Source organism: Trematomus bernacchii, unplaced genomic scaffold, assembly GCF_902827165.1.
Source record: "Trematomus bernacchii unplaced genomic scaffold, fTreBer1.1, whole genome shotgun sequence".
Lineage (NCBI taxonomy): Eukaryota > Metazoa > Chordata > Actinopteri > Perciformes > Nototheniidae > Trematomus > Trematomus bernacchii.
Genome location: NW_022987611.1, coordinates 1,903,692 through 1,920,701, shown reverse-complemented (window position 1 = coordinate 1,920,701; position 17,010 = coordinate 1,903,692). Strand labels below are relative to the sequence as shown.

The window sequence follows — 17,010 nt, the reverse complement described above, 5'->3', positions numbered from 1 at the left end:
CCTAAATCTTCTAATGTAATATGAACATTCTAGTCAATTGCAATTTATACAACCAGTATCCTGGAGGTTGATAAACTCCATTGATAAATGTTTCTCCTGGAGATGTGTCCCTTGAGAGGAGACAGATGGTCGCCATGCTCCACATGGTGGTGTTTCTCTTTCTGCTAAAAAGACTCAAATATTCAAAGTGTGTTTTAAACGAGAGAACACTGAACTCCAGACTCATCCCGAGAGCAGGGGCCCGTCTCCAACATGGCATGGCTGACATCTGTATGTCCAAGTCAACCAATTTGACACAAATGTAGTCAGATCATCAGCTGGTCATCACTGCTGCTGTGGCTTTGGAAGATGATGACATCAGGGCTTTTCCTTTTCCTTTTCAAGCTCACTTCATAAAAAGTATTGAAGATCAGGAGATCTCAGCCCCAGGCCATTCTTTCTTAATCAGTCTTCTGCAGGACTCCCAACTTCATGAAAATACAACACTACAACGGCCGCAGGGGCCCTTTAAGTACGGCAATCCCAGTAATGTAAAGTAATAAAGCGTACAGTGGGGGAATAAAGCAAAAGTAGCATTGTTAATAATTTGAGTGTCTTCACATGAAGCTTCCTGCTGTGCTATGGGAAACAGTGTGATCAGTGCAGTCACATGCCTCCTCTGCTGTGGGCATGAAGTCGGTTAGCAGCATTTCTCTCTGACAAGGCCTCTGTCTGGCAGCAGGGTGTGATCTGAGATCAGTGTGGATGAGGTTTACTGTGCAGTGTCAGGCTGAAACACACACGCCGGTCACTGTGCACCCTTTGGTTTCATGTGTGCAGGAATGAGCCTCAGATCAGCACATTGAAATGCTCTATTTACATACATATTTACATCAGTGTACATGAGGAAGGAACGGTCCACCGGCCATGGAGCACTGAAACACTGTGAGCCTCAGTTCCTCTGAGAGGGAAACCCATCTCTGAGAAACACAGGGTTGGATCTGAGGGTCCTTCACGTACAACACTTACTGCAGTTTTCCTAACCAGAATTCATTTTTTCAATAATTTTTAATCAGCAGACAAGAAAGAAGATAAGTGTTTTTTTACTGAGCATTAGACAAAAATATCGATGATCTATCGGACTGAAGGACAGAAGCTGCAATTCTGTTAATAACTAAACACAGAAAAGTGTAATGATCATCTTGGTAAAGGATTTCAGCTGAGCTCTAACTGAAACAATGATGCATACTGCGGCTGACATTAGGTTTGATGAATGTACATGTTGTCTCACAGATTGCATATTTTGTACATTCACACACACGCGCTTTATTCCGGTTTCGCTTCATAAAAAGATGCATCTAATTTTCCCCAGCTGCAGACGAGTGAAGATGTTTGAGCTTCAGGCGGTGAGACTCAGTTCCTCTGAATAACTGAGGGCTCCGGTGTTCCCTCCATCAGTCCACAAACATGGGGGAGAGGGGAGAGGGGGGGAACTGATCCAGGATGCGACATACGTAACTGGCGACGTCCACAAAGCGCTCTTCGTACATCAGAATGAAGGGATGTTTCTGGAGGACAGACAGAGAGCTTCAGGCTGAGCAGGAAGTCAGGGTTGTTGTTCCTGAGACAACCCGCTTTTTGCGTTAAACTGGTAGCAAGGAGAATATGAAGCATTGTTCTACATACTTTGAGCATAAACACACATTTTAAAAAGGAAGCTTACATATCATTTGGCAATATTAGTATACATATTTGTATGACTTGCTTTCATTAGTTTCTAAGCCAAATGTTATTTAGCTACTGACACACTGAAAAATACAAAATGTATGGTATAGACCAGTGGTTCTCAAACTTTTTTCAATAATGTAACCCCTTTGAAAAGAAAATCCAGCCATGTACCCCCTGATCAGCGCAGAAACAATTTGTTAGGGAAAACATGCCTATATAAAGAGGTACAGTACAGCGCTAACCATCAGTGTCTGATTTATTAAAACAACAACATTGTAACTGATAAACACTTAAATGCTACATTTCAAATGTTTACAGTCCATCACTAAATTCATGGCAAACCAATTTTAACATCATGCAATAACACTAAGATGACATTAGTTGCATTGAACTGATCTTTTTAATAAGTTGTACTTACAATTTAGTGAGAAACATGGGCTTGTGCAACTGCAGTTATTACACTTCGCGTTTTGAAATATGTGTAACTGTTAATATAAAACCCACACTGCTCAAACTTCGTTACTTTTCCTAAAATGTGTATATTTATTTATTTTGGGGCGTGGGGAATGAAAAGAAAAAAATATATGAGCATTTTATGAGCATGGGATTTTGACCCCTCATATAAACATATGCATAATGAGATGAGAACCACTGGTATAGACATCTCCATAATTAAGTTATTTTAGAATGAATTCACTTCCTAAAATGCTCTGGCCTTGAAGTGCAAGTAGTTTTAGTAGTTAATACAATCAGAGAATGTAGTGCTCCATAACATGTGCTCATGGAACTTAGAAATGAATGAATTGAAATGTAAAGATCTCACCAGAAGCTCCTTGTACTTGGGCCGTTTGGATTCATCCTTTGTGAGGCTGCACAGAGAGAGAACACAGTCAATCATACACTAGGAGTTCCTCTGGAAGCTGTTTGCTCTGTGGCAGAATGCGTCCAATCATAAAGAGCGTGTGGTTTTAAAGTGCTGGACAAACTAGGCCACAAATTATTTGACTGTCAGCAGTTTCAAAGTATTGTCAGTATTTCACACACATCAGATGAGCCACTACACTGACTGCTCACCTGAGGTTAACAAAGTTGATGAACTTAGGGGAGAACTGCCTGTCCTCTGAGCTGCTGAGCTGGGGGGGCTCCCCTTTCACCACCTGTGTCAGCTGATCGAACACACTGTTCCACTTGGGGTAGGGGAACCTTCCCGTGGCCAGCTCGTACTGAAAGCAAACACACACTGCAGCAGTTCTGTTTCAACGTGCTCAGCCATCACAGACAAGACTACAGGAGCTGAAACGTTGTTGTCTTACCAGAGTGATCCCCAGGCTCCACACATCAGAGCGCACATCGTAGCCCTGCCGGGACGCGCTGGGGTCGATCCTCTCCGGCTACACACACACACACACACACACACACACACACACACACACACACACACACACACACACACACACACACACACACACACACACACACACACACACACACACACACACACACACACACACACACACACACACACACACACACACACACACACACACACACACACACACACACACACACACACACACACACACACACACACACACACACACACACACACACACACACACACACACACACACACACACACACACACACACACACACACACACACACACACACACACACACACACACACACACACACACACACACACACACACACACACTTTGTTTTTTTTGCACCTCAAGTCAATTCAAAGACGCGAAATTTGCTAGAGTTGAAATTGTCGAGCGAGATATTCAAAGCCAATCAGCAGTAAGAATCTCCGCCTGTCAGCACTGAAATACTGATATTGTTGAATCAGAAAACCAAAAATCAGGAGCCTTTCCCATTTATCTCATTTCTGCCTCCTCGACTCCTCGGTCCTCCGGTAGTGACCCGGAAATAGATTTCAGCGCGCCATGTTGAAGGACATCCCATTTCTCTAAATGCACATCGAGGACCAAGGATCGAGCGCCGAGGAGCTACAAGCGGGGATACACTGATGGCTCCTCCGGGGATGTATTTCCTGAAGATAAGCGTCCGCAGCGTCGCTCCGCCCGCCGAACAGCCGATCGCCCCGCCTACACTGCGTTACTATAGTTACTACCCCAGTTGGTAAACTGTAATGGAAACGCAGCATAAAGTGGGCCTACCAAAGCCTAACCATACCGTACTAAGCCGTGCTAGGTCCTGCAGTGGAAAAGCGCCATTAGTGACAAAGGGGGGGTCAACTGTGGCTCAGAGGCTGAACAGGCAAATGGTCAGCGGTTCAATCCCCTGCAGTCACATGTCGAGGCGACCTTGGGCAAGATACTTAGCCCCAAATAGGCATCGGGGCATGTCTATGGTACTGAGGTGTATGTAATGCCCCTTTCACACCAACGCGGTTCCAGGGCCGGTTCGGAGCTACAGCTTGAAAAGCACCGTTTTTTCCTGTTCACACCGCAGCGGAGCCGCCTCTAAGCTCCGGAATCCGGTTCGTTTCAAGCACCAAAAAGTTGTCGGTCTAGAAAGCAAGCACCGCATACGTCACGCTTACGTCGGAGGCGGGGGCAGGGGCATCAGTTTTAATGTTATACCATAGTAATTAATGCTGCAAAGCCGGGTATTTTGAGCTTGGCGCGTGCACAGGCTAACAACAGCTAGCTCTAACGCCATCGAATAGGACGTATATTTACCTTCTTTCTCCTAACGAATCGTCGTTGAAGTTGATGATGATGATTGTAAAGAAGTCTTGAATGTAGCATGTAACGACTGTAAAGTTGGTAGTAAAGTCGTCCCATTTCTTCCATTTCGTTTCGACAGAGCAAAACCAAAACGAGTAGCGCTTCAACACAATCGACCATTGTTGTTGTTGTCGATGTGAGGGGTTTCCGCGCGGTTTGGCTTTATGAAGCAGGCACGCAAACGGTTACGTCATGACGCAAACGATGACGCAATGACGCAGCACCAGTCGGGCTCTGAGCGGTGTGAACAGAGTGGGAGCTGAACTGAAGAACCGGTTCCGAACCAGAAAAGCTCTAGGAGCTAGAACAGGAAAAGCCTTGGTGTGAAAGGGGCATTAGCCGCTTTGGTTTGTTAGCGTTATTGTTTTTTAACAGCGTGAGTTAATTGACATGTGGTAGAGATAATAATGGGTGCCATGTCTCACCGCCATGTAGGGCCTGCAGCCGGCGTCTCGGGTCTTGGCGATGGAGTCCACCAGCTGCCCGCTGATGCCGAAGTCACACAGCTTGATGTTTCCTGTCCGGTCCATTAGAATGTTGGAGGGTTTGATGTCTAACATGACAGAAAGGAAAAATATAGACAGAATTGCTCCAATAGAAATGTGTTCATATTAACAATGACCAAAATATTGTGCTGACATTAAATGTTATGTCTATTAATATATAAGAAAAATACTTACCTCTGTGAATAATTTTCAAATTTTCTTTCAAGTGGTTCAGTGCTTTAACGGTCTGTTAGAGACAAAATAAAAACGTCACTTCTGTTCCCGTCATATGTTTGGTGTAAAATCATAATGTAGGAGGAAAACTATGTCTACCCACCGCTAATGTTATTTTGCCTAATATTTCCTCTGGAATGACGTCATCTAATGCACAATATACATATTTGTAGAATTTGTCTAATGAGGTAGCCATAAGTTCCATACAAATCCAACAGTCGCCCTGAAACAGAGTCAGAGGTTAGTGAGAGGATGTCAGGATGATGGTCTCCACATTAGTGCTGCTCGGGTCAACTGACCTCTCTGAAGAGGGCCCCGTAAAACTGGACGATGTAGGGACAGTCGCTGCTCCTCATCACCACGTCCAGATCCATCAGCAGCTGCTTCTGCTCCTTCTCATCCACCGTGGAGCGGATCCTCTGACACACACACACACACACACACACACACGATCTCAGACTCTTATTCGAGTCAGACAGACCTCTGGAAAAGAATCTTCTGTCTGTCTCTCCGCCTCTCTCTCTCTGTCTGTCTGTCTGTCTTTGTCTCACCTTGACAGCCATGATCTGTTCTGTGGGTTTGTGTACCATCTTGTTGACAGAACCGTAGGCTCCGCGCCCAATCTCCCCAAGGTCCCTGAGGTCCTCTGCTGTAAAGTCACAGTGCTGCTCCGGAGAGATTTTCAGCTTCCCAGATGACTCGATGCTGTGTGTGCGTAGACGCTCTCTGGAGGAGACCAGGTGACATAAGGAAGATTAGCAGGAAGAGAGAGAGTCGTGACTGTGGATATGACATGATTCTGTCTGTGAATGTGAAGCTAATGGATCCTTTTTAATCCAAGCTTTCTTATGTGATTGGACCCTCTGATAGGAGTGGGGGTATGAGGAAATGAGGAAAGTTGCTACGGATCACTTCCTGTCTTCATTGGCAAACATTAGGAAGCAGGAGAGGGAAAAGTGAGATATACCAATCAGGGTTCAATAGGTTGCTGTATCAGCAGGAATAGAAGTGATTGGTTGTTGTTGCTATTCCTGGCAACAGGCGTGTTAGCAACAACCCTGTTTTAGAAGATTTGAAAACTAATGGGGATCTGAAAAAGGAAGAAGCTTGGTTTGTAAACTTTTACTTTGTTTTCATTGTTTCATTATTGAATTGCATTACTAAAAAATGGTGTTTCTAAGACCTGCAGAAAATTCAGAGACAGTGGCCCAGATGGAACTTACATGTGAGGATTCTGGAAAGGGGGGGCGGTTGGATGGAGCGGGAGCCTGGAGGCCGCTTTCACTGGAGGGTTGGCGAAATTCAGCTTCAGAGCTTTTCGTTTACCTGGAGGCAGAAGGGAAGAAAGCGATCCAGAATCCCACAACATGCACACACACTGCGACAGTTTCACACAACGTGGCTCAGCTCAGGGACTCACACATGTGAGATAAGCCCTTACGGGTGTGCAATAAGCAATATTAACAAATGCATGCCAGCACATGGCATCAACATGATCCAGGCTTGACCTGACCTTGGGGGTATCTCAAGATCAGTGGAAACACACAATGCATGAATACAGGCAAGGTGTCGGGGGGGGGGGAATGCTCCCGAACTGCACCAGTTCCTTCTACTTTTTCATCCAAAATATAGAATTAATTAACTTATTGGAATTGTTGTTGCTGAAATAGAGGCAAATATTGGAAATCCCTGTCCAAACACTGAAAAGTTCCCTAAAAATATCAAAGTGACCCAACACTTAGAAAGCACTTGATTCTAATTGAAGAAAGGTCCACAGTGTCGGCCAGCTGTTAATGCACACGAGAGTTTAAGTGTGGAGTCGTCTTTGCCATTCCCTGTTCCACCAGCTCCTGAGTGCAAACACTCCATAACTCGGACATAACTGTCTGTGCCAGGTGACAGCGTACAGGAAGGACAGCTTTCAGAGCACCACACAGGGGCTTCAGTAGTTTACAGTGGCTTCCTTCAAACATATTTGTCCAATTAAATATGAAACACATCTCTACAGCAAGCGCTTTAACATTTTATCAAAAGTTAATCAGCAGTTAAAACAGCCATTGAAGAAATCAAATTCTGACTGGGACTGGTTACAAGTGCAAGGCAACATAACCATAATGTAATGTTGACTAGTAGCAATTCCAATTTAAGGTGTCTTATATTTCTAACAAGTTGCATTGTTAATTCTTAATATCTTAATAACTCATTTCTTACTGTTGGAAATGTTCATTGTTGATATCTTTGATTCTGTAACTAGTTACCTATTACCAATTTACCATTGACTTAATTTATAATTCAGTTACAACACCTTATCTGTATTGTAATATTGATAACTTATTGATAAACATTTAAATTATCACTAGTTAAAATGTTTATTATTGATATCAATAAAGGAATTGTAACCAGTAGAGATGTCAACAATTATATTCTAACTAGTTTAAATGTTAATAATAGGTATCTACAATTGAAGTCATATTTTAGATATAACATATTATAGATGTTTAAAATTGAATTGTGACTAGCTATAATTCAATTATAGATAGGCTTGGAGTAGTAACTCGTAAGAATGTAATTTGAGATTTCTAGAATTACCTTTTTAGTGATATCTAAAATACAATAGATACAGGTGGAAATTAAATCGGACGAGAAACAGTTATATTTTAGATGTTTACGTTTCCTTTTCTAACTAGTCACAATCGAATTTAGTATATCAAAAAAGAAATGATCAGTTCAAATGTCATTCTATATGCCTTTAATGAAATATCCCAAATTAACATGCAAATGAGAGCAACATATCCTAAATGAATACGCTAACACGGGAAGTTACCAAGATTCCTGAGACGGCCGTTTCTGCGTTGGATAGGAATTTCAATGTTGCAAATAGATGGAGGCAAGGGTTGGTGACACCATTTACAATTGCAAAACATTTCCAATGGATTTTAATAATAACTAACTCCACCATGTCCATCCACAGAAAAGTGTTCCTGTTCAACAGCAGGCAACTTCCCCCAAACATGTGCATGTTTGGAACATTCATTAGGTAGTTGTCGCCCTTTTGAACACTGCCAATGGCTTAACCCTGACAATGCCCACTTGTTGATATGTATGCAACTACTACATATGACATTTCTTTGCAAAATGTTGAACTTTTTTAACAGATCCATCCAACAGTTTACCTAGTTATTTCAAGATTATTTTCAACCAGTAAGCCTCGCTGATTAAATGTTAAAATGGCTTGCTAAACAACTCGGTCAAAGTGAGTGAGGAAGGAAACCACTGTAGAGCACTGAGGAGTTCCGACACAGAGACAGGTCGTGTGCTTACTTTGGGACACTGCAGAAAGCCTTATCTGAAACCCTGAAGTCAAGAAAACAGGATTTATTAGGGCTTGTTTACCTGTCAGTGGGTAAGAGGAGTTCAGCAGTTTGACTCTCACCTCCTGACACCATGTTTAAGGCCCCGTCCACACGGAGACGAAACGGGTGTTATCCGCTATAGTTCTTTATCGTATGGACGGTTTGTCCACACGAGGCCGTAACGGAACCGTGGAAACGGAGCCCACAAACGATAACGCATCCCAAAGTGGGAAGGTCTGGTAACGTAACGCTTGCGGCACCGTGTGTACACCCTAAACGATCATAGCCCCGCCTCTCCTGCGTCATTGCTGATGCGCTAGACCAGTGACCATCAACTGGCGGCCCGCGGGCCACATCCGGCCCGCCAGACATTCTCATCCGGCCCGCACGGCGGGGGTGACTGTGGCGTTGGCGGAGTGGTTAGTGCGTTCGCCCCCACTAATCTTTTTTTTTTACAACGTCTCGTGAGTAATGTGCAGTACCGGAGTCCAACAGAGAGGCAGCAGCTGCGGGACAGTAGACTGCGTAGCCTTCCCTGCCCTGAAGAAGAAGTGATCCTTTCTTAGCGTGAAGAGTCTGCTTTATGCTGGGCTATAAAAATCGCTGGCCCGCGAAAGTGTCTATTGGATACATTTTGGCCCTTGGACAAATGTAGTTGGTGATCCCTGCGCTAGACGCTCCAGACGCTACTGATGCTACTGACCATGATACAGATGTTAGTGCAAAATCTACAGCTTCTCTACCACAACCATCAGCAACAAGTGGACATGGAGAACTACATGAACTACATGTTGCTAAATCCACCGCGGAGAATAACCAGAAGGGCAACCAGGCAACCATGCTCGGGGGGTCTTATTCGCTGCTTTTGGTGTATTTTGTGGCGGAAGTACAGCGCCACTTACAGGCCCCATATGTACTACAGCGTCTCCAGCGGGTCGAGCGGTCTCGTGTGGACGGACACGTTTCTTGAGCCGATTCCGTGTGGACGGAAGACTTTTTTGATATCGACTTCGGTTCGTTTTCGTCTCCGTTTTGTCTCCGTGTGGACGGGGCCTAATGGCGCATTTCCACTACACGGCCTCGCTCGGCCTCGCTCGGTATGGCTAGGCCTCGTTAGGACTGGCTCACTTTATGGCGCATTTCCATTACAGTTTAGGAACTGGGGTAGTATCTATAGTAACGCAGTGTAGGCGGAGCCGTGACGTCATCTTCAATGAGAACCCCAGAAAAACAACACAGCCGTTAGCTGTTAGCACTCAGAGCTCACAGCTCCTCTTATCTGTTCAGAAACTAGACAAAAGTTAAACAAGTACAAACCACAGACTGCCTGTGTCATGGCGAATACAGTCGCTGCTTTATTTATGTCTGTATAGGCCGTTGTTGCGAGTGTGGACGGTCGGGGCATATGCAACGTTAGCTTAGCCAATCTCCATTTAGAAAACACACATTTTAAAAGGTTTTTCGCCTGCCGTCTGTCTGCAGACTTGTCAAAGCATTAATTCATGGTTTTTACTAACCGGTATCAGTGTGTTGTTACTTCGGCATCATTTTGAAACGTGTGTTACAATTAAATCACGGTCAAATATGTCCATCTTGTTGTAGTTGTAGCCCCCTTGCCAGCGATTCTCTCTCTAGTTTAGCATACTCAGCCCGACTCAGCCTGGTTGTTCCTGGCCCTAGAACCACGATTTTATGGGGCCAGAAAAACTGTGAATTAGAACCCGCTAGCCGGTACTAGGCCAAGTGGAAACGCAACCAAAAACGGGCTCGGCTCGGCACGCTTAAAGCGAGCTCCGTGCTGCAGTGGAAACGCGCCATAAGTGTCCTTGGGCAAGACACTAAACCCCAAATTGCTTTGAGTAATATGTAATGTAATAAAATAAGCACCTCGTGTCTATGGTTCTGATTCAGGCAATGGTGGTTCCATTTATCCCAGTGGAATAATAATACACCTCAATTTTAAGGCTTTTTGATGACTTTGTTTAATCTCTTCTGTGACCACCTGATACTTATATTTAATGTTTCACATCACCCTGGGGTGGAAAGTGGCTGATGGTTTTCCACTTTTGTCTTGGTGCCATATGCCTGTTCAAAGCATTCCCTCACTGCTGTCTGACATATGGTCCTGCACCACTGGCATCTCCCACTCTCCAGACATGTGCACTTTGATTGCTATACATGCCAATGCTCTGCTATTGACTAATGTCCCTTCTAACCTTACCAAAATTAAATAAGACCTTTTATCAAAGCACCACTAAAAATGCGCACGTTGTACTATAATAGGAGTGGCACACCATTGTAATGTGTTGATTAATCTGCAGGACATAAGATACAAGATGTTCAGAAGTGACACATAGCACAAACATGCAGTGGCATATGCAGAAATGGTATTTGCCAATGAAACATGACAGAAATATAGTGTATGCCACTATGCCATGAACCAGTAGAACACCAAAGACAAATAACAGATACCAATGCCAACAGCAGATTAAAACTCGTAAAATAACACATTATGATCCCAACAGCAGATTCAAACTGTAAACTACAACATAATCCCAAAATCTGATTAACACTAGTGAAATAACACTTTATCATCCCAACGGCAGTGTAATAAGTGTGAATAGTATACCTGTTTCATTTTGACATCTCCAGCAGGTGTTGGTTTCTGTAAGGTTTAGATAAAACATGTGATACTAGAGTCTGCCATACAGTAGGAAATAATGTTACATCTCACATGTGTTGAAAATTGAAACATGAGAACTGCTGCTAAACATCAACCATCAATGGGAATCCAGCAGCAGCTAGCACAAGCACCAGCATGTCCATTACTGGACACCAGCATGTCCATTACTGGACACCAGTCTGCCCTACTGGCTGTCCTACGTCCTTTTCAGCCATCACATAATAGTCTAGTGGCCACTTTCTGGTTAAAACTGCAATTTTTCATCCTGAAAATGTAAAAAATAGATTCAGCATACCCAATAACCCCAAAACCACTCCAACATTTTCCAAAATTGGTTACGCCATTTTTAACTAATGTTTACGTTTTAATTAGCACAACTTATGGGGACCCTACTATACATTTCTATCATCAAACTTTGGTGTATAGGATACTGCCTGAATATGCTTAATGAAAGGCAGGTTTTCCTATGAAAAAAATTATTTATGATACTGAATATCTTGGTATTTTCTTTTTTATTGTGACATTGTTCTGATCAAACACTTAAGTAAAAAACATCTAATTGATATTTATTCTCCCTTTTCTTTTATTTGCATATTTAATATTGAGGAAATCCAAAAGTAACGGAAAGTATCAGGTAGGATTACTTTTATATTTTGATACTCAGATTATGTTACGGATTACATTTTTTACTGGTAACTAGCAATTGTATTGGATATCAGTAACCCTCTTAAGCCCTGAATATGAGCTAGGGTTTGAAAGCAGAGTCCGCCATCACTGGACGCTGCTTAACATGTTCGTGTCAGCAGACAGAAATGTTGCTTAAAGGGGACCTATCATGCAAAATGCACTTTTTGATGTCTTTTATACATAAATATGTGTCCCCGGTGTGTCAGGGAACTCACGCAGCATCAGAAAATAAAACCCTCTCTCTTTTCCTCCGTACTCACATCTCTAAAAACGGGGGTACAACGGAGCTGATCCAGATTTGCGTCTGATATGACGTAATATCGGAAATGTGGACCCACGGCACTATCAGAAAGTTGCTATCAGAAACAATGCACGACTGTTTTGGACGTAATATGGTCGGTGTTTACATTAGCATCGCTAACACTCAGAGCTAACCTGTACTGGAGAGCATGTGTGTGAAGAAGCTGGATATAAAAAAGGAACTCATCTTGTGGTATAACCGGCAAGAGAGAAAGCCTTTGAGCTCCATACTGTTTCAGAAATAATCCTTGATAATCCATGATATGGCGTTTCACCATGGCAGTATTTAGTTTAGACCAGTGTTTCTCAAACTTTTTCATACCAAGGACCACTTAACCAATAAAAAAACACTCGCGGACCACCTAACTCCACAAATGTCCAAAAACACATCGTTTTTCTAGAACAGATTACAAATCGCCTGAAGATGGTACAAACAAGTGGCAACATGTGTGATGAAGGTGATGCGCTGGGCTATATCATGCAATCGGAAGTGAAACTTAAGCTCGCTCCATTGTGGAGATATTCCCGCGAGAGTGCGGAAAACTTAAATGTATTTATTTATTTCAAATGTGAAATTTTACCAATATACTCATGGACCACTAGGGGGGCTCTCACGGACCACCAGTGGTCCGCGGACCACACTTTGAGAAGCACTGGTTTAGACGGTAGCTGCCGGTCTGCATGAGCTCAGCCCCCTCCTCTTTTTTTTTAAAGCTTTATACCCAAAATCAGCATGTGGAATGGGTGATCTGTTTGGTATTTTGAGCAAAACACTTCATAGACATGTTTTTTATATATTTTTATATATCTGAGACCTATGCTATTGCCTAATAATAGCATGATAGGTGCACTTTAAATAATTTATTTGGAGGCAGATTTGTCTCAGTATTATTTGTGGCAACAGATTGGGAATCAGGGCGTAATGTGTAATCTGTAAATGTAAAAGAGCCTTTATTGATCCCCCTAGGAGGAAATTCAGTTTTTCAAAAAAGAGTTCTATACTTAAAAAAAAAAAAATTAAATCTCAAAAAAGGATCTGCTAGTACACAAACAAATTCCACAAATTAAAACACATCTATGATTGCATCAAATGAATGAAAAACCACTGTATTTGTGGATCGAAAATGCATTTGTGGATCTCAATCGTTGTTTGTGAATTTTACACTCATGGAGTTTTGAGAAAACCTTTCCGGTGGTCGGAACCAAAATCTACCTGTTTCACTTAGCCATTTACTTCGATATGGCTCGAGGCTCAGCAGCCTAGCAGCCCAGAATCCTTAACTGATATTTTAATGCCAAAACGTATGTACTTTTACTTTATTACAATTTTGAATTAAGGACTTTTACTTGTAACAGAGTATGTTTACAATGTAGTATTGCTACTTTTACTTAAAGGTAGGGTAGGTAAGTTTGAGAGACCGGCTCGAGATCGCTAGAATTTGAAAATACACAACCGGAGAAAATCTGCCACTTCCTTACAGAGCCCCTCCTCCAACACACACGAACGTGCACATGACCAATGAGGGCACGAGATAAGTTTGTGCACAGATGGAAGGCTGACAGGCAGGTAGGCCATCCAGTTATTTTAGCCGGGCCGGCTAAAATGATTGGTCGTGCTTTTTACAGTATTACGGCTTCCACAGATGACATTTTTTTATGGATTTGTTGTCAAAGCACTTAAGATATTCATTGCTATCGGGATGTTAAGAGCATTCCATGGAATATAACAAAAAGTGTATCTCGAGCCGGTTTCTCAAACTTACCTACCCTACCTTTAAGTAAAAGATCAGAGTACTTCTTACACTGCTGCAGATTATACATCTGTTTTCGATATTTATTTTTTTCACATAAATAATATTGAGACAAATGTAACTCCCTACAATTCATCTAAAGTAAATGAATGAACCACTTTTGGCTAGCCACAGGTTTGTATCAATCCATGAGGCTAACAGCTAGTGTGTGATGTTCCTCAGACAGCTGTGACGGTGAAGGCAGACATGTTGTTTCAGTTCAGCAGGTTGTTGTGGGTTTATTTGATGTCATCACTTTATAACTTTCTCACCTTATCCAAATACGGAAATACTGAGGCTAGCGTTACTAAAACAGAAGTATCTCAGTGACGATCAGAGGACTGAAGCAAACTCATGAACAACGTTTAAAAGTTGTGAACATAATAATTAGTAATCTAACGTTAAGTACTTTGTTTGTAACGTGTGTTTAGCGGAGACAGCGGCCTGGCTCTCAGAGACACACATGTGGAGGCCTTATGCTAACGGTACTTTTGGCAGCCTGGTGCTAAACATATCGGGGAATGTTTATTAATGAATACATCTTTGCCGTGGAACACGTGTGATTGATGTATTATCGTAATGACAACAGTGTCAGACTGAAAGAAAGTTCCCAACAAGTCAGTGGGCTCATCAGATCAGCTTTGCTAACCTGGTAGCAGTGTACCCATAGAAAGCTAGGCGAAGAAAGATGGAGCTTTACCGGCAACTAAAGCCATCTAGTCTTCAAAATAAGGGCGTATATAGAGTCCAAAATGAGTTACAATAATTGTAAAGAGTGATTTTGAATGTTTTTATATGTACTATGTTGACACTGAAATGTGTAAAGTAGAGCTTGAATACCTAGACAGTATGCATACATACAGCAGATCCATGAGTAGTGCTCATCTATAAACAGCCCGCTACATTTTCTAAAAACGATAACATGATCATCTCAAACACTTGACAGACCAATCCAAAGTAATCTAAACAAAAGAAAACTTAAATATTTATTCGCATGTTATATGGACAACGACGATGATCTTATTCTGAAAATTCGAACAGGAAATGGTTAATTATTATATCCCACTTGACTGGATCTGTTCTTCTTCTGGTAAACTAAGCTACCTTTTCCTCTTCAGTCCAGTGTGCAATAAGAAAACAGAACCGTGTGAATAAAGGCCATGCCGCCTACCCTGCATGCTGCTGCCCGGGCTCTGCTGCTGGAAGCGAGGCGACGCGGACCCCACAGTGCTGCTGGACTGTTTGGAGTTGCTTTCCGGACAGGGAGAAGCCATTGTTGTGTTGAATTCCGGTGTGCAGCAGCGAATCTTTCTGCGGACTCCTGACGGGACACTGCGCCCTGAACGCAGCAAGAGCACCGCTGCTGCCTTCAAGGCCTGTCGGAAATACAGGCTTTCCCGACTAACGCAATGTTAGACTTATTTCTATAACTTTTTCAAATCAGCACTCTAGCCTACGTGTTATACCCCCTTCTAAAGTAGAAGTAGGCTACTCAGATCAAGTACCACAGTGTAGGAATACTCTGTTACAAGTAAAAGTCCTGCAAACAAAAATATTTCTCAAATAAAAGTACAAAAGTATTAGCATGAAAATATACTTAAAGTGGACCTATCATGCTATATTTAAATGATTGTAGGGCCATACCTATATAAGGTATATTTATACGTTTCTGTTTTCAAAATACCAAACAGATCATGCATTTTAGCCATGCCTCATTTCGCTCTATGTGCTGTTTGCTGTCTACGGGTCTGATTCTGCTGGCCACGCCCCCCTGCAGGAGAGGGGAGACGTGCTCTGATCAGCTGCTGGGCTGTCAGAAGAGGGGGAGAAAAAGAGATCTCCGTCCTCCGTGTTTTATTATATAGAGTCGTTATTCATTTGTTTTAAAGTTCAATAAATAACAAAGAAGACCTTTGACCGGCACTTTTCTAATTTTGTCCGGAAGATTTAAACTTTAACGGACATCTTGACCGGCGAAAGTAACTGAAACTCTGCCGCACAGTCCCCTCGTTCCTTGGAAGAGGCGGAGAGGTGGGTGTTTGTCATCTGCTGGTGGACTAACCGGAGAGAATTACAGTGCTTGCCTCGACGGGGAGGGATTGCATTGAGCAATCCCTCCCCGCAAGCGTTTGCAGCGGGAGCAAACGCTTGCCTCGGGGAGAGAGAAAAAAAGCCACAGCGGAGAATAAACAGAAGGGTAACCATGGTAACTATGGGCGGGAAGTCTTCTTCGCTGCTTTTGTGGCAGACTACAGCGCCACTTACAGGCCTGGCATATGTACTACAGCGTCTCCAGCGCTTTCGAGCGGCAATGGCCGGCCGTGGCCCAACCCCACATTCCCCTGATTGGTGGAGTTGGCCCAATAGCCGTAGCGCCACCGTCCTGACGTCAGGACAGTGTTCAAATCTGGATCAGTTTTTATCAGATCCGTTGCAGCCCCTTTTTTAGAGATTTGGGTATGGAGGAAAATAGAGAGGGTTGTGTTTTCTGACACCGGGGACACATATTCATGTATAAAAGACGTACAAAAGTGCATTTTGCATGATAGGTCCCCTTTAAAGTATCAAAAGTAAAAGTAGTCATTTTGTGATTGGTCCATTTCAGAATAATATATATGATATGTTTTGATTAATTACATTGATCATTAAAGTGTTATCAAAGCTGGTAAAGGTGCAGCTAGTTTTAATGATGTTGTACTGTATACTGCAGGGTAGCTTGTGAATTTACAAGAAGTCCTTTTTTTGTGTTTATTATATTTCATGTTATTAATCAAAATCTGTAAAGTTAACTCAAGGTACTAACTATATGTAGGGGAGTAAAAGTACACGAGTAACCTCTGAATTATAGTGGAGTAGAAGTACAAAGTTGCATAAAATGGAAATACTCAAGTAAAGTACTTTATCTCAAGGTTGTACTTAAGTACAGTACTTGAGTAAATGTAAAAGTAAAAACAACCCCCTCTGCTACTTAACTGACCAGATCAATACCTCAGAAGTTTAATTGACTCGATG

The 17,010-nt window shown here is 42.6% G+C and overlaps 1 protein-coding gene across 2 annotated transcripts; it reads right to left on the bottom strand.

Annotated features, from left to right (window-relative positions):
• Positions 1-1,064: 1,064 nt before the first annotated feature.
• On the bottom strand, positions 1,065-15,357 carry map2k4b (mitogen-activated protein kinase kinase 4b). Of its 2 annotated transcripts, none has more exons than XR_004555991.1 (12): positions 15,170-15,357; positions 11,168-11,203; positions 6,409-6,511; positions 5,737-5,911; positions 5,485-5,604; positions 5,289-5,408; positions 5,147-5,198; positions 4,892-5,019; positions 3,021-3,098; positions 2,782-2,947; positions 2,531-2,576; positions 1,065-1,547 (listed from the first exon to the last, which is right to left on the bottom strand). XR_004555991.1 is itself a non-coding variant. In XM_034131996.1 (12 exons), the coding sequence occupies exons 1-12, from the start codon at positions 15,270-15,272 to the stop codon at positions 1,434-1,436; spliced, it is 1,224 nt and encodes a 407-aa protein (XP_033987887.1). In that variant the 5' UTR covers positions 15,273-15,355; the 3' UTR covers positions 1,065-1,433. The 2 variants fall into 2 exon arrangements, 1 of the variants encoding a protein (XP_033987887.1); XM_034131996.1 differs by having other exon boundaries at positions 2,782-2,930; positions 15,170-15,355.
• Between the last annotated feature and the right edge of the window lie 1,653 nt (positions 15,358-17,010).